The following is a 19,149-nucleotide window of genomic DNA, read 5'->3' as shown; positions in this document are numbered from 1 at the left end:
GTGCAGTGTGCTGCCTGAGTGGTGTTCGAAGTAGATCAAGTTGTTAGACATGCCAAAAGACAAATGTCTATACAGATGATCATTCAAAGAAAGCACAACTTAAGCCTTCAAGTTAGATATAGGAAAAATGAATTCCCTCCTAAATCATAGAATACATAGAATACATAGAATAAACCAGGTTGGAAGAGACCTTCAAGATCATCGCGTCCAACCCATCAACCAATCCAACTCCGCCCAAGCAACTAACCCACAGCACCAAGTACCCCGTCAAGTCTTCTCCTAAAAACCTCCAGTGATGGTGACTCCACCACCTCCCCAGGCAGCCCATTCCAATGTGCAATCACTCTTTCTGTATAGAACTTTTTTCTAACATCCAGCCTGTATCTCCCCTGGCGCAGCCTGAGACTGTGTCCTCTTGTTCTGGTACTGCTTGCCTGGGAGAAGAGACCAACATCCGTCTGTCTACAACCTCCCTTCAGGTAGTTGTAGAGAGTAATAAGGTCACCCCTCAGTCTCCTCTTCTCCAGGCTAAGCAACCCCAGCTCCCTCAGCCTCTCCTCATAGGGCTTATGTTCCAAACCCCTCACCAACTTTGTTGCTCTTCTCTGGACTCGTTTGACAGCTAAGAATACTGCTTCAATGTTTGTGTGTTTTAATGTTAAGTATCTACATCTTGTAAGAAACGATGAAAGTTCATAATAGATAAAGCCCTAAGACAACATCACAGCCAAGTGATCACATCACAGCTGCAAGGAAAGAGGAATGTAAGAACAGGGGGGTTCAAAACAGAAGCAAAGCAACTCCCATGTTCAGCAGTGATACTAGCTTTCACATACTGAAGAGGCACTAAAAAAAGTTATAAAACGAGGGTGGGAACTACCCTTTTCTGACAGCACATGCTTTTGACAGAGCTGCTAATGTTTTAGCTAAATCAAACCCAATAATGTAAGATGAAGGTGGTGTGCCTTTTATTTTACCCTGAGGGTTCCATGTATCAATGCTTTATTTGAAGCATCCAGTTAAAAAACAGCTACTTCACAGAAACAGGAATCAAGACAAAAAAAACAGGTACAAAAATAAACCACTTATTTACAGTTAATGAAATGCTGACAAAACAATTTTCCATATGCCTTTCTGCTGTGTTTTAAATCTGCTGAGAAACAGAAAAACATGTTTTACTTGACAAAAGTCTATGTAACATACAGCACCATAGTTTGCTTGGGGGTTTGTTTTTTTTTCTTTGTGATTTACTGCATATAAAATAATGGGACAAAAAGCAGGACAGCTGGCAGGTTAATCTTATGATCCAACTTTGTATCAATATATCACTATATACAGAGAGTGAGAACAACCAAAAAAAATTATGGCTTGGTAGAGGATTAGACTTAAGTATTTCAAAGCAGGGATAAGCAGCTGACATATCTTAGTTCTGTGATCTTAAAGGAAGCTTAGATTTGAGAAGAAACTGTTCAGTCATATCCTCTATTTTGTTCTTCTCCACTGTAGCTGCAGACTTGTTCTCTTTATCCTTTTTGTGACTCCTTTTGTGCTGGGATTTAAAGAAAACGTTCAACGTTAAGAAAATACAAAGAAATTAAAAGACTACTTGCTCATGTATAATGCAGTAAATGTTCTGAGGAAAAAAAATGTGGCACAGCTCCTGAAGAAGGTTCCTAACACACTTACTAAAGAGATGTACTATAGAAATCTAGAAGTTCAACAGCTACTTTTAAAGAAGCCATGAGAAGTAAATACATGCTCCCTCCAAGTCAAACGCAAGCTTAATAAACCAGGATTTTACACTGAAACAGTGGTAGAGGGTCAAAAGGAAGTGGAAAACCAAACCCTCCAAAGCCAACCAAACAAAAGCAGTGAAGAATCAACACCAGTATTTCTGTCTGGGTTCCAAGAAAATACTCTGTATCTAATTTCTTGCTGAATTATACGCTACTAACTTATAATTGGCTGTTATTTTAGCTCAAGTTTAACAAAGCACATTCTAAAGGATTGAAAGAAGTTGTGAAACTACACTAAACAATAGCAGGTGACTTTAGACTAAAGCACTACTATGGAACAATTTTCCTTTACTCTTATACATACACAATTATTTAGAATGTGTGTGGAAGTTACCTGGAAAAAGGGAATGCCACTATTTTCATGGCCATCCACGTTTGTATCCAGTAAGTATCTGTCACTGGGAAGGAATCCATCACATTCTTTCAACTCTTCCTCTTCTTCCAACAGATCCTAAATCAGAATTTTTCATAGAAGCATATTTAATGTTTGAATCTCCTAGGTGAATTTATTAAGCATGATTAGTAAATTCAGTAAGGACAGCACTCATTTTTGAAAAAGAGAAATTATTTTCTTGGAACTATTAATGTCTTCTCTCATTTTCCAAGACACTTTTTGTCAAAAGCTCAGCACACAACTGAGTAATCTGTAAAACAAAAACTGCAACAGCTCTAGGGTTCTAGTCAAATCTCCACAGTGGTATTAAGTAACTCCTAAAGAAAAGAAATCTTGATTGAGGAGTCTGACTCGTCATTCATAGACCTACCAGATCTGCATCATCCTTTGTCAAACTGTTTTGCATAGCATCAAGCTTGAGTCGCTTTTGCCTTAATTGCTCCAGTAGAAGTTCCCGGGCTTCTGTTCTCACAAGTGTAACTGGATAGAAGTAGTCCCTTCTCTGTGGGGTTGTCCCTTTAATAAAGATTGCACACTAATGTAAGGCACTACTTAACACTTTCAGCAATTGCTTTAATTACAAAGCCTCAATTTTACATTAACTCAATACAGAAATCATTCTTTTAGTCATCATTCCTTGCATGCACCTTAAAGGTGCAAGGGTGCTAGTCATATGTCCCCATTAACCTTCACTTATGAATTCTGCAACACAAATTGCTTTCTCCAAGACCATTCTGTCCCCAAACTACTTTAAATACCTGTTGGAACATCTACTTTAAGATCCTCTTGCAGGAAACCATTAACTTGAGTCAGTCCGTGCTGTGCTTCCTCATCAAGTGCCAGCTTCTGTTCCAGAAGTATATCCTCATCAAATTTTATCTTATCAAGAAGGCTATTTAGTACTTTCTCCTCAGTAGCCTTTTGTCCACCAATATGGTCAGCAATTTCAGTTATTGCTTTATCACAGTTTTCTTCATTACTCTGAAAACAAAACCACCCAAATCAACACCAAGTTAACAGAAAAGGCAAGGTTTCAGCCTCTTTCCTATGATGTGGTGTATGACTAGTGACATGGCTTGAAATGAAACAACTGAGAGACCTCAAATTTAGAGGTTTCAGTGCCAGTTTTATACTCTCACTTTGAGAGCTATCCTCAGAAAATAGTTTGTTTCTTAGAAAGTATCATTTTAGAAAGCTAGTCATAACAATAAAGATGCCACCTGGTTCAGATCAGATTCTTCATGCTTCTCTGCACAACCCTGCACAGAATTAGGACATCTAAGTGAAAGTGAAAATCGTACAAGCATTAGCAGCTTTATGCATTTGTAGAGGAAAAGGAAAGTTATTTTTAGCCATTCTCATTGAAAATAAATTCCTGAAGTGTTCCATAGGTATAACAGATACAAGGGCATCTGGAGACTGCAAATGTTTCTAACAGTTATGTTTTACTTTCTGGACATTAGTAAAATTTTAGATCTGCTTATTTGATTACCTATTACAACAACATGAGAAATGGGGGGAAGTGAGGGTTGTGATAGAAATTAGAATAACTTCTAGAAAGAAATTCTCCTTTAAGAGGCCAGAACTAGTAAGTACCTAAAAGGATTGCTTTCTCCCATAATGTTAATCTATCTGACCAATAAAGTAATTTGAATCCTGCTGTAGTCTCCCAGGGACACAACTGGTAGACAGAATTAGAACGAAAGATGTATAATACTAAAAAGACGTAAAAAGCCCGTGGGATTAATCAAGACAATATTCTTTGAGATTGTTTGCACTTTAAGTTCAGATTCTGCCTTTTAAACTTTTGATCTCCTCTAACTGCATCTGCTTAAGCTAACATGTCTGCTGTGACTTGAAACCACACGATTTCGTTCTAAATGAGAAACTTCTTTCTCCTGTCGATTCTACTGTAAAAGCCTGATTCAGGATGCTGTATTAGGCTACAAATAAGTACCTTTTTTAAACACTGAAGTTGCTGTTTCTCATCACTGAAGCACAGCAGCTGTTGATTGGTAAGGTCACCCACATGAGCAGTTGTAAATTCACCCCATTTATCAATATCCTGAGACACATTTTTGAGATTGCTAAGAAGTTGTTGACAGTGGTCAGTGGATTCTTCTAGCATCATTTTGTTTTCAGCATTTATGATGCTGAGCTCTTGAGAGAAATTATCCAAAGATGCAATAAATTTGTTGTGATTTGAAGTCGTACTGCTGACTAGGTCTGTAGTTTTCCTGTAACAACGTATATATAAGAGTTTAGAGATTTTAGAAAGTAGATTTTAAAACATTATATATTTAGAAATATTTGAGACCAGAACCAGTGAAGTAGCATAGCTCTATCAGACCAGCTAATGTTGCTCTATTCAGTGGATTTACAAACTGCAGCACTCTGAGCAGTAGGTTTCTTAAATCACAGCCCAAACAAACCCCCCAAATACAAATGAAAACCCAACAACTTCAGCAAAACCTTAGTTATTCAGTCTGCAACTGAATAAAGCATGTTGCAATAGATAAAATACTATACTTCAAGCTAAGTCTTTATGGTATGAAGTTGTGAAATCCACCCATGCTGCTCCCAAACCCATGGACTCTAATCTGCAATACGCTCAAGAGTCAAATTCAAGGAAAAGCCTTGTAGAACTACCTTTTACTCTGGGGAAAGGTGAACTATGATTTACATTCTGTGGCATAACTCAGCTCTAACATACAAGTCTTGTCGAGAAGCACATAAATATGAAGCCTATAAATACAAGGAGCATCAAATTTTGCAGTCCTCTTCATACATAGTTTTATCTCGGCAGCAGTATACACCAAAAAGTAATCTACTTCTTACAAGTGAACATTTTCTTGCACAGCAGTGATGGTGGTCTTCAAGCTTCCATTTTTTGCAAGCACATCGGTTAAGTTCTTGTGAGTCTCCTGAGTAAACAGGTCAAGGTGGCTTTGTAGGGACGACATTAATTCAGCTGCGCTCTAGTAAGAAAATACCTTTCAGTCATATGCGGCATTCAAAATTCTTGAAAAGGTACTTGAATACTTTTATGAAAAATACAACAAATAGAAGAGCTTTGTCATCCTTAAGCTGAAGGTATAGTTTATGTCTAGAGAAGACAGACAATGTGTATATACTAGACATGCTCAGAGCGTTAAATTCCTTAAAGCAGCCCAAGAAAGGCTGAAAAGAATTAGGGATCATCAAGTTACTGTCCTAACATTTCTGAAGCAAGTGTAATCGTTTACTGCTGCAAAGAGTTAGAAATCAAAGCAGGCAACCACATTTGGTGTTAAGAGTAACAAGAAATACTAAATGATACCTTTGCATGAGCCAACCTCATAATTTCTGCTGCTTCTTGGAAATTCTCACAATCCTTATGAAGCTGAGCAAAACCACTGTCTGTTTCTTCTTGTAATTTTTTCAGAGTGAGAGAAAGATCTTCAAAGAAGGTATCCATTTCCTTTTTGTGGCACTCCATCTTTGAAAAATGTTGTATTTAAAAGTTAGATATTTGTCTTTAGGTAAGAACTGGGTATTTTTTCCTAAAGCAATTAATATTGAAAAACTCTAACCCAAGGAAATTACCAAAAGCTTACAAGTACTGTGCATAAAAGGTGGACATAACTCAGCAATCTGAAGTTAGACTGGCACTTTGTGCATGGGTTTTCCAAAATACAAAATTCAGCATGGGAGACAGATAAAATAGGAAGACACAGACAAGATACTTGGTTAAGACAAGAGTAAGAAGCAAGAACTAGTAAGCCATGGACTGTTTGCTAAGTCTGAAAACCAATCAAAAGTCTCTAGACAACGGGAGCTGATATTACATGAGTTGTAACTGACAGAAGGAGGAAGTTTTCCAGTCAGAGGAACAGATCACCAAGAACAAAGATTTGGTTTTGACAAAAAGTGGAAAAGGAATAAAAGAATGAGGCTGCAGTTCTACATAAGCATCATGAAGTAGACTAGAACAAAAAAATTTAAGCAAAAGATTTAAGTTGTCTGCGCTTAGGGTTATTGTTAAAGGTAAAGCATCATATCCTCCAGGAATCTAAGTGACTGGAGAAAATGCTTGGTATTACAACAGCAGACATTGGGAGCAGTAAGATTTAAGTTGGTTATTTTACATTTCTAAAATACAGGACAGACTGCATTAAGGGTATCATCAAGTACTTGTAACATACAGATTTAAGCATCCACATTTTACCACTCTCCTGTAGCATTTAGGTTAACAGTTGTGCCAATGTAAATCGTAAATAAATACACCAAGCTCATAAGTAGAATTTAAGTCTGACAGAAAGCTCTAAAATGCAGAACTCATGGGAGAGAATAAAGGAGAAAAGTTCAGACCAGAAGGGGAAACACTGACATACTGCAGGAAAAAAAACACCAAAGGGTTATCTGCAAAACACTAATTATATACATTACCTTGTCAGCCACAGTAGAGTGCTTCTTCATGTTACTCTGAAACTGCGAGTTTAGTGCCAAGACAAACTCTACCATTGGTGTCAAGCTACTTAAAGCTCTTCCTAATCCAGATGCATGCTCCTCCTAGGAAGACCAATTAAAAAAACACAAAACAGGCAAAAGTAAACCAAGATATGACTGTTCCTTCATCTACATTTTGAAAGAAACTACCCATATGCAATACCCATGTAGCCTGCTACTGCAGCATTTGCTATATAGTACATTGCGGCTTGTGGTGGTGACATGGGAGAGGAAGTAGGAAGGGACATAATCATGGCCAAGTGCTGAAGCAGAGGCAGGTAAAGAGCATCAGAAAAAGACTATGGTATTTACAGAATTCCTCTTTGATTAAGAAGAATTTCATATATTTAAGTAATATAAGAGTATGTAAATTTACTAACAATTATTCTCAGCAGATCAGCTTTACAATCAAGTGACAGATTCTCATGTTGCGTTATTTTTTCAGATATGTGAGAAACTTCAGTAGACACCAATTCTTTTAAAGAGTCAAATGATGCTGATACGACTGATGCAAGAATATTAGCTGCTGAAGAACTGGTAGACAGGAGTTCACCTATGATAAAAATAAAATAAAATCAAGACACATTACAAATTGCTTTTAAGAAAGTTCCACTGTGAGATATGAACTCTTCACTGCTCATCACCTTACTGCCTCCCAGAACAGAAACGCTGTTGGTTGTCCCAGATGCATTATTACTGGTTCAATTGGAATCATTAGACTGCTTAAAATAAAGCCCCTTCCACCTACCAAAACAGATCTGGTTTAGGAAGCTGTTGCAAAAATCCAGGATGATATACTGATACAGGTATGTGGTGGTTTTAGGCTATGCCTTTAAAATTTAGTTGCAGGTTTTGAGCAGAAAAGTAGAAAAATATAAATAAATCATTACTGGGTGTAAAAAGGAAAACAAAAGATTATTCTAAACAAATTAACTGGATAAATATCTCAAATAAGATGGGCTGTACTATAACAATTCCCTCCCTCCTCTTCTGATCTTGTGCTGTTTTGCTTTGCTTGGGAGAGATAATCTGCTTGTTGGCTGGCCTTGGCTAAGTCTAACCCACTGCTTTCTCTTCACTCCTTTTCTCTCTTGGGACAAGGAGGTAGGCAGAGGCAGTGGAACGGCTTCCCTGGTCTCTGACCAGGGGTACTTTGGTATTTGCTAATTGTAAATACTTACCTATGAAATTCATGTAAGATGTTAACATCTGTTGCTGCTTCAAACTGTTCTCACTAACTGAATCTTGTATTTTGCTGAACAAAGTATTCATTCGTCCTGCAAACTGATTTTGGATGATAGCATTGTGTTGATCAACAGCCTTCTTACGGTCCAGTTTTGCATGGAGACCAGATACATCTTTCGTAGTTTCTTGAACTGTACTAAGTAACTATGGATTTTAAAAAACCAGTTGTGTCAGTATTTAAACAAATCAAACATATATAGTACAAGGAAAAACAACTCTAGTTCTGAGCTAAAAGAAGCTACTCCCCTTTACATCAAATTACAGTTGTTCTTAATCCTGGTGCCATTTATATTCTTGGAGCAAAGGAAGAAGTTACCTAACTAGAAATTATTGGCTCTGACTTTGAAAATGAAGCATTAATAAGTGACATCCTCAGTACTTAAGAAATCAGGATATAATTTATCAGACTATATATATAAACTCCTGACCACTTTTTCTGAAAGATTTGACAGTCATTTCTTTAGTAGTACTCAAGCAGATTTTCAATAGCAATTCTGTGGTAATTTTTAATTCAAACTCAATGGATTCTTGCTTTTGTAATCTGGGTAAGTGACCTCAGTCACCTATTTCCCCTCATGTAAACACCCCATAACCCCCATGTAAAAATGGGATATACCCTACCAGCTTTACAGGAATTTAGTAGAAATATTTTTAGTCAGCATGAAAATTTCTGTTTCACCACTTTGGTGTTTGTCTGGCAGGATACTTGCCTCTTCCCACAAGCCCATTTTCATCAACTATGACCAACCTACACAGATCATACTATAAAATATAGGTGGTGACAGGGCAAGATTCCATTACACTCAGTGAGTGTAAATTATTGTACACATCTGCATTTTCATTATTTTTTTTATCCCAGTTATAGATAATTCACTCTTTTGTAGGACCAGCCTTAAGTTTCTACTAAAGAAAACTACTTATTCTGCAAAACAAGTCATGACAATAGATACTGCAAAGCACTGAAACTTTCATGACAATCTGGCCTGAAGGAAAGGTAGTTCCAGACAAACCAGCAAGTTCAGCACTTAATTGTAAATATTACCACAGAGAAAGTCCTTCATTCTTAAGTAGCTTTTCATCACAATGTATAGAAAGAGCTAATCCTAGTTTTCCATTTTTAATTCAGCATTTGTTACGCTCACATCATGCCTTGCAACAATGGTTTCTTTCAACATCCCACAGAACTCCTAAACATTGAAAGCTACTGTTATAGTTAGGTGCAAGAACTGCCACAACCTTGGTAGCTGTGCCATGAAGTTTTTGTTCAGTGTTTTCCAAAACTGAAACCACATATTCCTCTTCAGCCAGATGAACCTTGGTTTCTTGAAGATCTTTTTGTGTTTCTTCCAGTTCTCTCTCCTTGATATGCAGATCTGTTTTACACTGTTCAAGTTCATTTTTATTAGCTGTGAATAGTTCAGTGACCTAAAGTGGAAGACAAACATCAATAGGTCAACACATCTTTTTTTAAGCTCGTTGGTCCCACTTCTCCAATTATATGCCACAATCCAGAAGGCAAGTTGTCATCTAATAATGCAGTTTCAGCTGAAGGGTTCTGAGGTCTTATGCCGAGACTGTACGTTTGTATAGTCTCTGGATTCACTGAAAATTTCATAAACCGACATCATTTTCACTGCACTAATCCCTTGCTCCCCAACATAAACCACAAGACCAAAGAAGTGTTACAGCACAAGGGAAAACTAAAATCCCACTAAACAAAGCTAAGCAGATAAAATGAAGTCAGTAAAGCTGATTAGTTACACATTCCAGTAAATTAGTAGATTTCTCTTAAACAGGAAGCTCCCATTTTCTGTTAATGAGCATATCCATCAACTGAGATGATACCATTTTACAAGCAGATTTTTAATTTTTGCTGAAAACTCAAAGCAAATTAAAGGTAAAATGGCAGACATTAAAACAACTTAAAAAAACAAAAATAAATCACATGTTGCATCCTGTAACTTTCCATTTCCTTTTGACTAACTGGGAAAACGTAAGAACAAAAATTCTTCAGACTGTACTTTACTCAAAGTTTTTTCCTTCTTCTCCAAAGATTTAAGCCACAGTTGAGAAATGTTACTTACTCTTTTCACTTCTTCCTCCATGATGCCAATTTTGTCAATATACTCTGCAATTTGTTCTTCCTGAACTGTCAGCTTTCCATTAAGGGCTCTCAAGCAAACATAAAACAAACAGATTATGGTAGGTGCCACATAAAAACAAAATCCTCAGCACAAATCTTCTCTTTAGAAATTATTGCACAGATATAAGTCTAAAGACAAAGTTGACAGTCAGACTTTCCTATCTTTAATTTTCTAGTGTGAATATAGATCCAAAAGCATTTCTGTGTAAGGATAGGTACTAAAAGCGGAAATTTGTTGTTAGCAATTTCATAGAAATTTTGAAGACATACTCATAATTTTCAAGGGAAATATAGACTCCATTTTTCTCTCGTGCAGCTGCAAGGTCTCGCTTCAACCGCTCAATCTCTTCAGTATATTCCTGCAAAAGGAAATAATCACATCTAAACATTTCTACTTCACTTTCAAGATTTAACTTAAGAGACAGTGTTCTACGGAATTCTTGCATAAGCACAGCAGCAAAGTACTTCTGTTCCAAATAAGTTCAGTACAGCTCCATTTAAATTCATACCATTGGATATACATAATATATTGAAACTGCCCATTTGATGCATACTTAGTCACTTTATATTGGCCCTTTGTTCTAGGGAATTAAGCTGCTAATACAGGAAGTCCAGCAAAAAATAACCAGCATCATTTAGGGGCTCTCCACTAGCTTGTAAACAAGTAATTTGTACACAGTCACAACTAGTAGCAATAGCCCCCCTATATCCAGATTTAGTCTTTACAGGTATTGAAACTGAAGTCACTAATGCTGTACCAGCTTAATTTGAAAGCACTTCAGAAGAGCACTTGTTACAGCTTCTTCACAACTTCGTAATTTCCTGCATAGCAGAATCTATGTTAACAAAATCAAACGTAACCTGCAACTGAAATTAAGGTACACATCTACCTTACCTTAATAAGAGCTTTTTTTGTTAGCTTCTGATTAACTTCAGGCTTGTTCATTATGTTTTTAGCTCTGTGGGCGTATTCCAGTGTACTCAATGTTTCCTGCGAAAAATACATGTAACACTAGGTCAAGCTGAGGAGTTAACTTACATTTTTTCATCATTAGCAAAACCTATTTATTTTAGCAATAGATTTTCAGACTTAAATTTACCTCAAGATTTATAGATGCAGGAGAAACTGTGGCAATTATTGATGTTTTGGTTCGTCCACCGAGAGAGTCTTGAAGGATTCTTGTGAGTTTAGATTCCCTATATGGAATATGTGGGGCTCTTTCCACTAAAGCAGTAATAACTCTTCCTAGTGTCAGAAGAGACTGGTTGATATTTCCAGCTTCACGAGCTCTTTTGTCAACTGCCCCAGATCGACCAATGTTTTCACTTCCTGCAAGATCAACCTGAAAGATAAGAGGAACAATATGCTTTTTGTCTCAAATAACCCTGAAGAATGTTTACTGAATAGTGCTGCAGAATGCAACACACACGAACTAGCTTATGAGCTATTCAGAAGACATTGATGTGACAAATAGGACTGACATTTCTCAGAGTGAGAAGTATACTTCATACTACTTTATGAAAAACAATGATTTTTACCCTTAATGGATAAACACTCCAGATTTTCAAGAGTTCAGATTATTACAGTTTACTGCTTTAACAATGTCATCAATGACATTCTGTTCAAATACTTACCAAGTTTAACTTCCCAATTTTAACAAGTTCTTCTCCGTCTGTTGTTGTCTCTTTCATATGGATGGTAATTGAAAACACTGAGTGGGAACGGCTATAAAAGAATGCAGTTTCAGACTGGTATCCCATTAAAGACAAATGATGTGCATGCTACATGACACTGCTGTAAGTTAGGTATCCATGCTCTTTACAGGGAATACATTAGGCCCATTAATTGGGACTTAGACATTTTCAACACACTTAATTCTACCTAGTACATTTTTCATGTGTACAAGTACAAATATGGTACTTAAAACCCAGTGATGAAGCAAATGGACAGCATTTGCCTCAATCCTGGTATAATTTTTAAAGCAAAACCAAGAGAAACTCTTTGGGTTTATTTACATTTGTGTGTTCTCAACTCACACGTCAAGAAAACATGTTTGTGGATTCTTCAGTCAGCATACTACAAGTATTTTTACAGATGTGACACTAAGATATTTAGTTTTCTTTACATAGGCTAGGAAAAGCAGCAAGTAGTTGAATCCACCAATATTAAAAATGTAGGTATTCTTTTTCATTCAAAACCATAGTACACTTTTAAGATGATTTTAGATTGAGCTTATTTCCTTTAATTTTTTGTAACAGGAAGTTGAAAACCACACAAGTCAAATTACACCAGTTTGACCATGCACAGCTCAGGCAGAATGAATTCCCAGATTCCCCATAGTTTCAAATTAAGTTTTGTGTTCTAATCTGCAGTAGCCAAATACCCATTCCCTTGAACCAGCAGACCTGTGTGCTCTATGAAATTTAAAATAAGGCATGAGCAGAGTGTTTCTTGTTCGTTGCAGCACTGAATCACTACTCGTTCAGTGATACAGATATCATATCTGCAGTTCAAGAATGAGAAATCAGTAATAAATTATGTTATTTCTGACCAAGGTGTCAGGTGTAAACATATGAAGTAGCCTGCATTTCTATACAAAAAAACCCAACCCATAACCTTATCCCCAACTTCCACAATCCAGTTTACATGTTTTCAGAAGCTGAGGTTTGAAAAGAGGGTCTTGTGCTGACCTGTAAAACACAGATCTCAGCGGTATTTTGAAATTCCAACTTCAGTAACAAATTCTACTACACCATTTTCTACTGCTCGTGAGGAGAGGAAAAGATACTTGGGACTAACAGAAGGTTTTTATTTGGTAAATGGGATTGGCAAAATCCTCCCAACTACCTATAACAGCTGGAACAAAGACAACCCATCTCTCTAATGCAGGTATATCCACTAAATAGCTTCCAAACATGAAAGGACTTTTTGAAGATTTGCAGCATTTACTGCAGAGAGTATTTATTTCATGCTAGTACATATGATGTATTTCAGTTACATATCTGTTAGACTTCTGTTGCCTGTTTCCATAGGCATATAAAGCACTGAGAAACTTAAGACATTAACTTTGAGGTAATTAAATTTCAATATTCTAGATGCAGGATTAAAAACATTCTGCTATTTCAATCTCAGAAATAGGTGGAATGCCATGGCTACTGCGTCTACTAGACACTGCATATTTACAAGGGATATATTCATAAAAAAAGGAAACAAACTCTAAACATGAGTGGAAGAAAATGCAAAAAAGAGTCATGGAGACAGAAACAGCTTGCCCATTTTTCAGATGAGAAGCAGTCAGGTTTTGTAATGCCTCTTCATATACCCATTAGAATCATGATGAAGTTCTAACTGTGGCTTTCTAACCCACATTTGACAGTCTCAAGATCATGCCAGGTTTGCCCTAGTTTGCACATTTCACTTCTTCAGCAAGACCCTGTTTAATAAAACAAGAACAACATGAAGCTTCTAAAATGGGGAAGATTTGTACCTGGAATACGCATTCATGTAAGTAGCCGCAGTAGTTCTTTTTGCTGCGCCCCTTTCCAGTATTTGGTAGACTTCATTTTTGTTGTGTACAGTTATTTCTTCCAAGCCTTTAATAATTACACCTCTCTGTCAGAAATAATGTATGCATATTATACGCCCTTCAACAATCCTGAAAGCCTTAATATAACAGATTTCGAAAGACAGCACTAACCTTGTTTCGAGGATCATCAAACATCTGCAGTCTTTCCCCAACATCATGAGTAGGACTCAGGAGATCAAAAAGCTCCTCATTGTAGATTTCCAAGAGAGAGACTTTCACTGAAAATTCAGTACCGTTCTCTGTGAGTTTTTCAAATATTTGATGCAGAGTACGGGGTATTATACCTGCTAGTGGATCCTATAAATTAAAGTGAATTATTTAATACATAAATGTACCAATCTGAGGGTGGAATTTCAGCTAGATGGCCTGATTTGTTACAAACATGAAGACTTTGGACAATGATCACCTTCCACACAAAGATCAATGTATGGTTGCATTAAAGATGTAAAGCTTTGATTTTCATTGAAATTAATAAGACTTAATTTACAAACATTTAAGTATGGTCAGTTTCTGGATTTGAAAGGCATCAGCTTTAGCCTTCTGAAATCTCTAACTTTTAACAGAATAGGGAAATCTCAGAAGCAAAAATATACCTCTTCCCAGGTATATTCTTCATTGGGTGACCGCTCCCCTTCCATTGTAAAGGTTTTACCAGTACCAGTTTGGCCATAACTGTTGGGGGAAAAAAAAAAAAAAAAAAAAGGAGGTAAACAAGAACCTAAAATGCAAATAAAATCTCCTAACAGTACTTATTGGCTTACTTACGCAAACACTGTACAGTTGTAGCCCATAATAACTTCATCCAAAATGGGACACACAACACTCCGGTATACATCAATCTGCTTTGCCTGAGCTCCAAATACCTGTTGAGACAAAGACATTTATCCTAAAGCATAGCACTACACAGTACAGTAGTTAGACTGTATCAGAGAAATGTACTAGCATGTTTGTAGAAGTCCACAACTTGACAAGCAGTTACCATATCAAAAGTGTAAGTCTTTCTTGATGTCTTGTCTGTCGCTCCGCCACCGCGGATGCTGACTTCCTTTCTTGCTTGATCACAGTCCACAACAGCATAGGAGTTTGCTTTACGTTCTGAAGCATTAAAAGGCCTAAAAAGACAAGAGTTAAGAGTATCGGACTGATATAATTGCTAACAGGAACAAAAACTGACAAAGCAGTAAAATCACACAGTTTAAAGGTCCAGAAGAGTATAATTGGGTAAAAAGAACAAAGCTTTTAACTTAAATTTGTTCAGTAATTGTTTGAGGAAAACAAAATGTGTCAATTTATCAGCTTCCAAATCTTGTTTCTCCTTCTGCCCACAATGGGACAATCCAAGAGTATATAGCTTTTAGTTTGTTTATATATGCAGTTCTTAGCAAGCCCATAAACACTTTTAAGATCATTTAGATGCTCACACAGCTAACTTGCATTAGAAAGTGTTCAGGTGCAAGGGGATATAACATTAAGCATATCAAATAGTACAAGCAAGAGCCTTTTAAAAAAAGTAAAAACTTGTACACAAAAGTTAAAGCAACACTGTAACTAAAAATTCTGTTTTTCATTTACACAAACAATCAAGCCTTCATCTTGCATGGATGACAACACCCTAAAGCAGCAAAAGTACTATTAGACCCTACTAATAGCAAAACAGTAGACAGCAGTATCAAAATCCTTAAAATGGTGATGCTTTGAGTAGAATTTGTGAATTCTGAACATAATTTTGTAAGACAGACAAAATATCAGATTTTGATAGGGAGAAGGGCACATACCTTTTTACTCTAAGTTTTAATTTAACAGAGGTATAATAAAAGTTTAGAAACTTGACAGCAAGAGTTTTGTTTCATTACTAAGTTAATGTAAACCTGGTGCACACAACTTTCTGTGAAGGGACATTTGCAACAATTTCTCCAAAAAAACCCATGAAAATGACCATGGGCTGCAAACAAAAATCACACAATAGTATTTTATTACTCCTTGAATGCTGCTACTGCACTGAATCTCCATGGTCTATCTCCATAGTTGACTTGAAGAGACAAAAGTAAAAATAGAACTACAACTTTATTAATCTCCAAAATACTTTCATAGTACAGGCACCTCAGATTATTTTTTTTTAATGACAATGTAAATAAATAAAAAATGCTATAAGCATGTGGCATCTTATGTTAACTGACTCCAGTGGTTAGCATTTGTTCCTCAACACAGCCCTAAGGCTGAAGTGCTAGATTCTAAACAGACCACTAGACACTTTGGTGACACGGGTAATTACTAAAAATCTCATTCACAGGAGCCCGCTGCAGGTTTCGTTCTGTGACTTTTAAAACAGCAGGACGACAAACAATTAATATATTCTGCTTCATGCTGATGCAAGTGAACCAGTCAAACGCAGAAGCCTCATGGTGCAATTGCCCACAACTGTGATTACTGAAACAATTCCGCTAGGCTGGAGCAGACATGCAGATCATCACTGTGATTCATTAGACAAGCAACAATCTGATATGCCACGGTGACATTTTATCATAGGTTTGCCCCCCCGGGTATGAAGTGTATTAACAATGCTAAGGCATGCATACTGAATTTTCAGATTCATGTTTTACTGACATGTAGAAAATATTTTGCTGAAAAAAAGTTTTTTTTTTTTTTTTGTTTTGTTTTTTTAATCAGCTCAGATACATCAGGTTTTGGAAATAAATTAATATAATTGCATCTATCCACCCATCTACAATAAAGAGAAACTGATGGATACAGAAAAAACAAGGAGCTAGATAGTTTGTAGGTGTTAAGAACTCCATCTTCACATAGGTCTGAATTGTGACAAAAGTAAAACACTGTATCATGGACAATCTTGATGCTGCTGTCGTATTGAGCATTACAACACATGCTGATGCTTAAGTGCAGCTATTCCAGAGCGACTGGAACCAAAGAGAAAATGATTGCTCTTGACACTGTTTAAAACAAAACTGCTTCAATAGAATTGGTTATTCTTTTGATTTGCATCAACACTATCACCAACCGCATGTTTCAGATTTTCAGTTGTTGCACCAAAAAAGTGGCTTTTCATTTCTATTTTTATTGTGTGTCTGTGAAAGTAAAATTTCCAAGCCTAAGAATATGATGATTACAAAACGAATCAATAATAATAACATATAAGGCTAACACTTAACACTTGCAGCCCAGAAAGCCAATCAGATCCTGGGCTGTATCAAGAGATGTGTGGCCAGCAGGTCAAGGGAGGTGATTCTCCCCCTCTACTCAGCTCTGGTGAGACCCCACCTGGAGTACTGCCTCCAGTTCTGGAGCCCCTATTACAAGAGGGATATGGATGTGCTGATACTGTCCAGAGAAGGGCCACAAGGATGATCGGAGGGCTGGAGCACCTCTTCTTATGAGGACAGACTGAAAGAGTTGGGGCTGTTCAGTCTGGAGAAAAGAAGGCTCCGAGGTGACCTTCTTGTGGCCTTCCAGTATCTGAAGGGGGCCTACAAGAAGGCTGGGGAGGGACTTCTTAGGATATCAGGTAGTGATAGGACTAGGGGGAATGGAATGAAGCTGGAGGTGGGGAGATTCAGGCTGGATGTGAGGAGGAAGTTCTTCACCATGAGAGTGGTGAAGCCCTGGAATGGGTTGTCCAGGGAGGTGGTTGAGGCTCCATCCCTAGAGGTGTTTCAGACCAGGCTGGATGAGGCTCTGGCCAGCCTGATCTAGTGTGAGGTGTCCCTGACCATGGCAGGGGTGTTGGAACTAGATGATCCTTGTGGTCCCTTCCAACCCTGACTGACTCTGTGATTTGTCTCAAAAACCCCCAAACTGTCAGAGGTCTTTGGAACACTAATCTTAACCCACCAACAGTACCACAGTTCTAATAAGCAACATTATGAGAACATTTAAGACGCAGTTTCAGTTAGCAAGTCTTTAGTGTGATCTCAAAACTACAATGCATGAAGTCTGTCATTAACTAACGAACAAACAAACTCACTCCTTCCATCTGATCAACCAAAGCAGTCAGCCAGTACTAAGTTTTCGTTCTAATTTGGAAAGTGTAATCACTTTAATTATACCAAAGATACACGGAAGTGAATGTAGCCATAAACCTGTACTAGCTGTTAAATCGCTGCGGCTTCCTACAGAAGCTCATATAAGAAACAAATTGTTAGCCTTTTTTCATGCGTCTCGATGATCAGCCATGCTAACTCTTACGTAGCTCATGTTACCCTTTCTACATCGCTTTATTCTGAGTGAGCACTGAATCAAGTTGGGAAATTGAAACTTTCTGCCTTTTTAAACTGCAAGAGATTATTGATAGCCCCGTTCATTTAACGGAAGTGCTGACTATCTCTATTGGCTACAAGGGTACAGCGCAAAGTTAATGCCTCGGACGGGCGATTTAAAGCGCAGTAAAGAGAGCTGTGGGCTCTCAACAGTGGGCTCTTTACTAATGATATACTCCGAGAAGCACCACGCAGTTCTCTTTCCCGAGCCGTAGCATTAACGGCGCCCCATTAGTATCACGTCAACCAGGGGCCTCTCCGAGCGCAACTAACGCTTCAGGATCGAAGTCCCAGAGGCAATTTACGAGGAGACACCTCAGTGGCTCCCCGCGGACACCTGCTGCGGGCTAACCTCTAACGCTCGCCTGTGGCGGGCCGACGCACCTACCTGCACCGCACCACCACCTGGATGTTCTTGCCCTTCTCCTCCTTCTTAGCGCCACTGCCTCCCTGGAAGCTGAGGGAAGCCATGGCGGGCCTTGAAGGAAATCCTGCCAGCGGGAAAGCGGCACAGCGAAGACCCCGTTGTCCCACAGCACCTTAGGCCAACCCGCTGCTCGCCTCAGCCGCCGCCGCACTCTGATAAAATGGCGAGCGCGCGCCCTCCGCCACAGACTTCAAACCACGCACCTCCCCCCAGCCCGGCCAATCAGCAAGGGGGCGCACAGCATCATGGGAGTAATGTTCAAATTCTGATGGCGATGCCCGCCCACGGCGGAAGCTGCGGCACCGTCCCGCTCCCCCGCGAGCGCAGTGCAGGTTGGGGGCTGCAGTATCAGGTCGTTGCTGTCACATTACCGAATGACGACAGAGTGTGCAGTGTGGCATCACGGCACAGCAAACAGCACGATGAAACGAGGAAGGCTGGGACAATCCCGGAATGACAGGGGAAAGTGGATCCCGCGGTCAGGATGAGGCTGGGGATGGCGCATTTGCATTACGACGTCTGACCTGGTCCCCTGAGCGCTCGCAGTCCACGCCATGGTGACGCCCAGACTGCCGAGCAGCTCTTTTTGGCCACCACTACCACGCGCTGATGATGGGGCAGTAGGGAGGTTTGCCTCCTTTGCAGCTCCCGTGGATATTCGTACGTTTGAGGACACGTTGAGTTTATTCCTTTAATAATTTTCTGCAACAGGAAGTTGAAAGCCATACATGTCAAATTACACCAGTTTGACCATGCACAGCTCAAGCAGAATGAATTCTCCAGATTCCCTGTAATTTC

The 19,149-nt window shown here is 38.4% G+C and overlaps 1 protein-coding gene across 1 annotated transcript; it reads right to left on the bottom strand.

Moving 5' to 3' along the window:
* Positions 1-1,236: 1,236 nt before the first annotated feature.
* Positions 1,237-18,463, bottom strand: KIF11 (kinesin family member 11). Its single transcript, XM_009897746.2, has 22 exons — positions 18,313-18,463; positions 14,633-14,765; positions 14,419-14,516; positions 14,247-14,325; positions 13,765-13,950; positions 13,555-13,679; positions 11,702-11,792; positions 11,167-11,409; positions 10,962-11,057; positions 10,337-10,425; positions 10,008-10,095; positions 9,160-9,348; positions 7,860-8,067; positions 7,059-7,231; positions 6,619-6,741; positions 5,510-5,668; positions 5,029-5,168; positions 4,148-4,427; positions 2,949-3,171; positions 2,561-2,706; positions 2,131-2,247; positions 1,237-1,549 (listed from the first exon to the last, which is right to left on the bottom strand). Exons 1-22 carry the CDS (start codon positions 18,393-18,395, stop codon positions 1,424-1,426), a joined length of 3,195 nt encoding a protein of 1,064 aa, XP_009896048.2. The 5' UTR covers positions 18,396-18,463; the 3' UTR covers positions 1,237-1,423.
* Positions 18,464-19,149: the final 686 nt, after the last annotated feature.

Source organism: Dryobates pubescens, chromosome 8, assembly GCF_014839835.1.
Source record: "Dryobates pubescens isolate bDryPub1 chromosome 8, bDryPub1.pri, whole genome shotgun sequence".
Lineage (NCBI taxonomy): Eukaryota > Metazoa > Chordata > Aves > Piciformes > Picidae > Dryobates > Dryobates pubescens.
Note: the sequence above shows the minus strand (reverse complement) of the source record. Positions and strands in the feature narration are given on the sequence as shown.

What these genes read in the sequence shown, in the direction of transcription:
- KIF11 (XM_009897746.2), bottom strand. Translation starts at nt 18,395, where the DNA reads ATGGCTTCCCTCAGCTTCCAGGGAGGCAGTGGCGCTAAGAAGGAGGAG. An exon ending in CAGGTGGTGGTGCGGTGCAG is followed by an intron (nt 14,766 to 18,312) that starts GTAGGTGCGTCG and finishes TTGTCTTTTTAG; the next exon opens with GCCTTTTAATGCTTCAGAAC. An exon ending in TAAAGTAGATGTTCCAACAG is followed by an intron (nt 2,707 to 2,948) that starts GTATTTAAAGTA and finishes TCTTTATTAAAG; the next exon opens with GGACAACCCCACAGAGAAGG.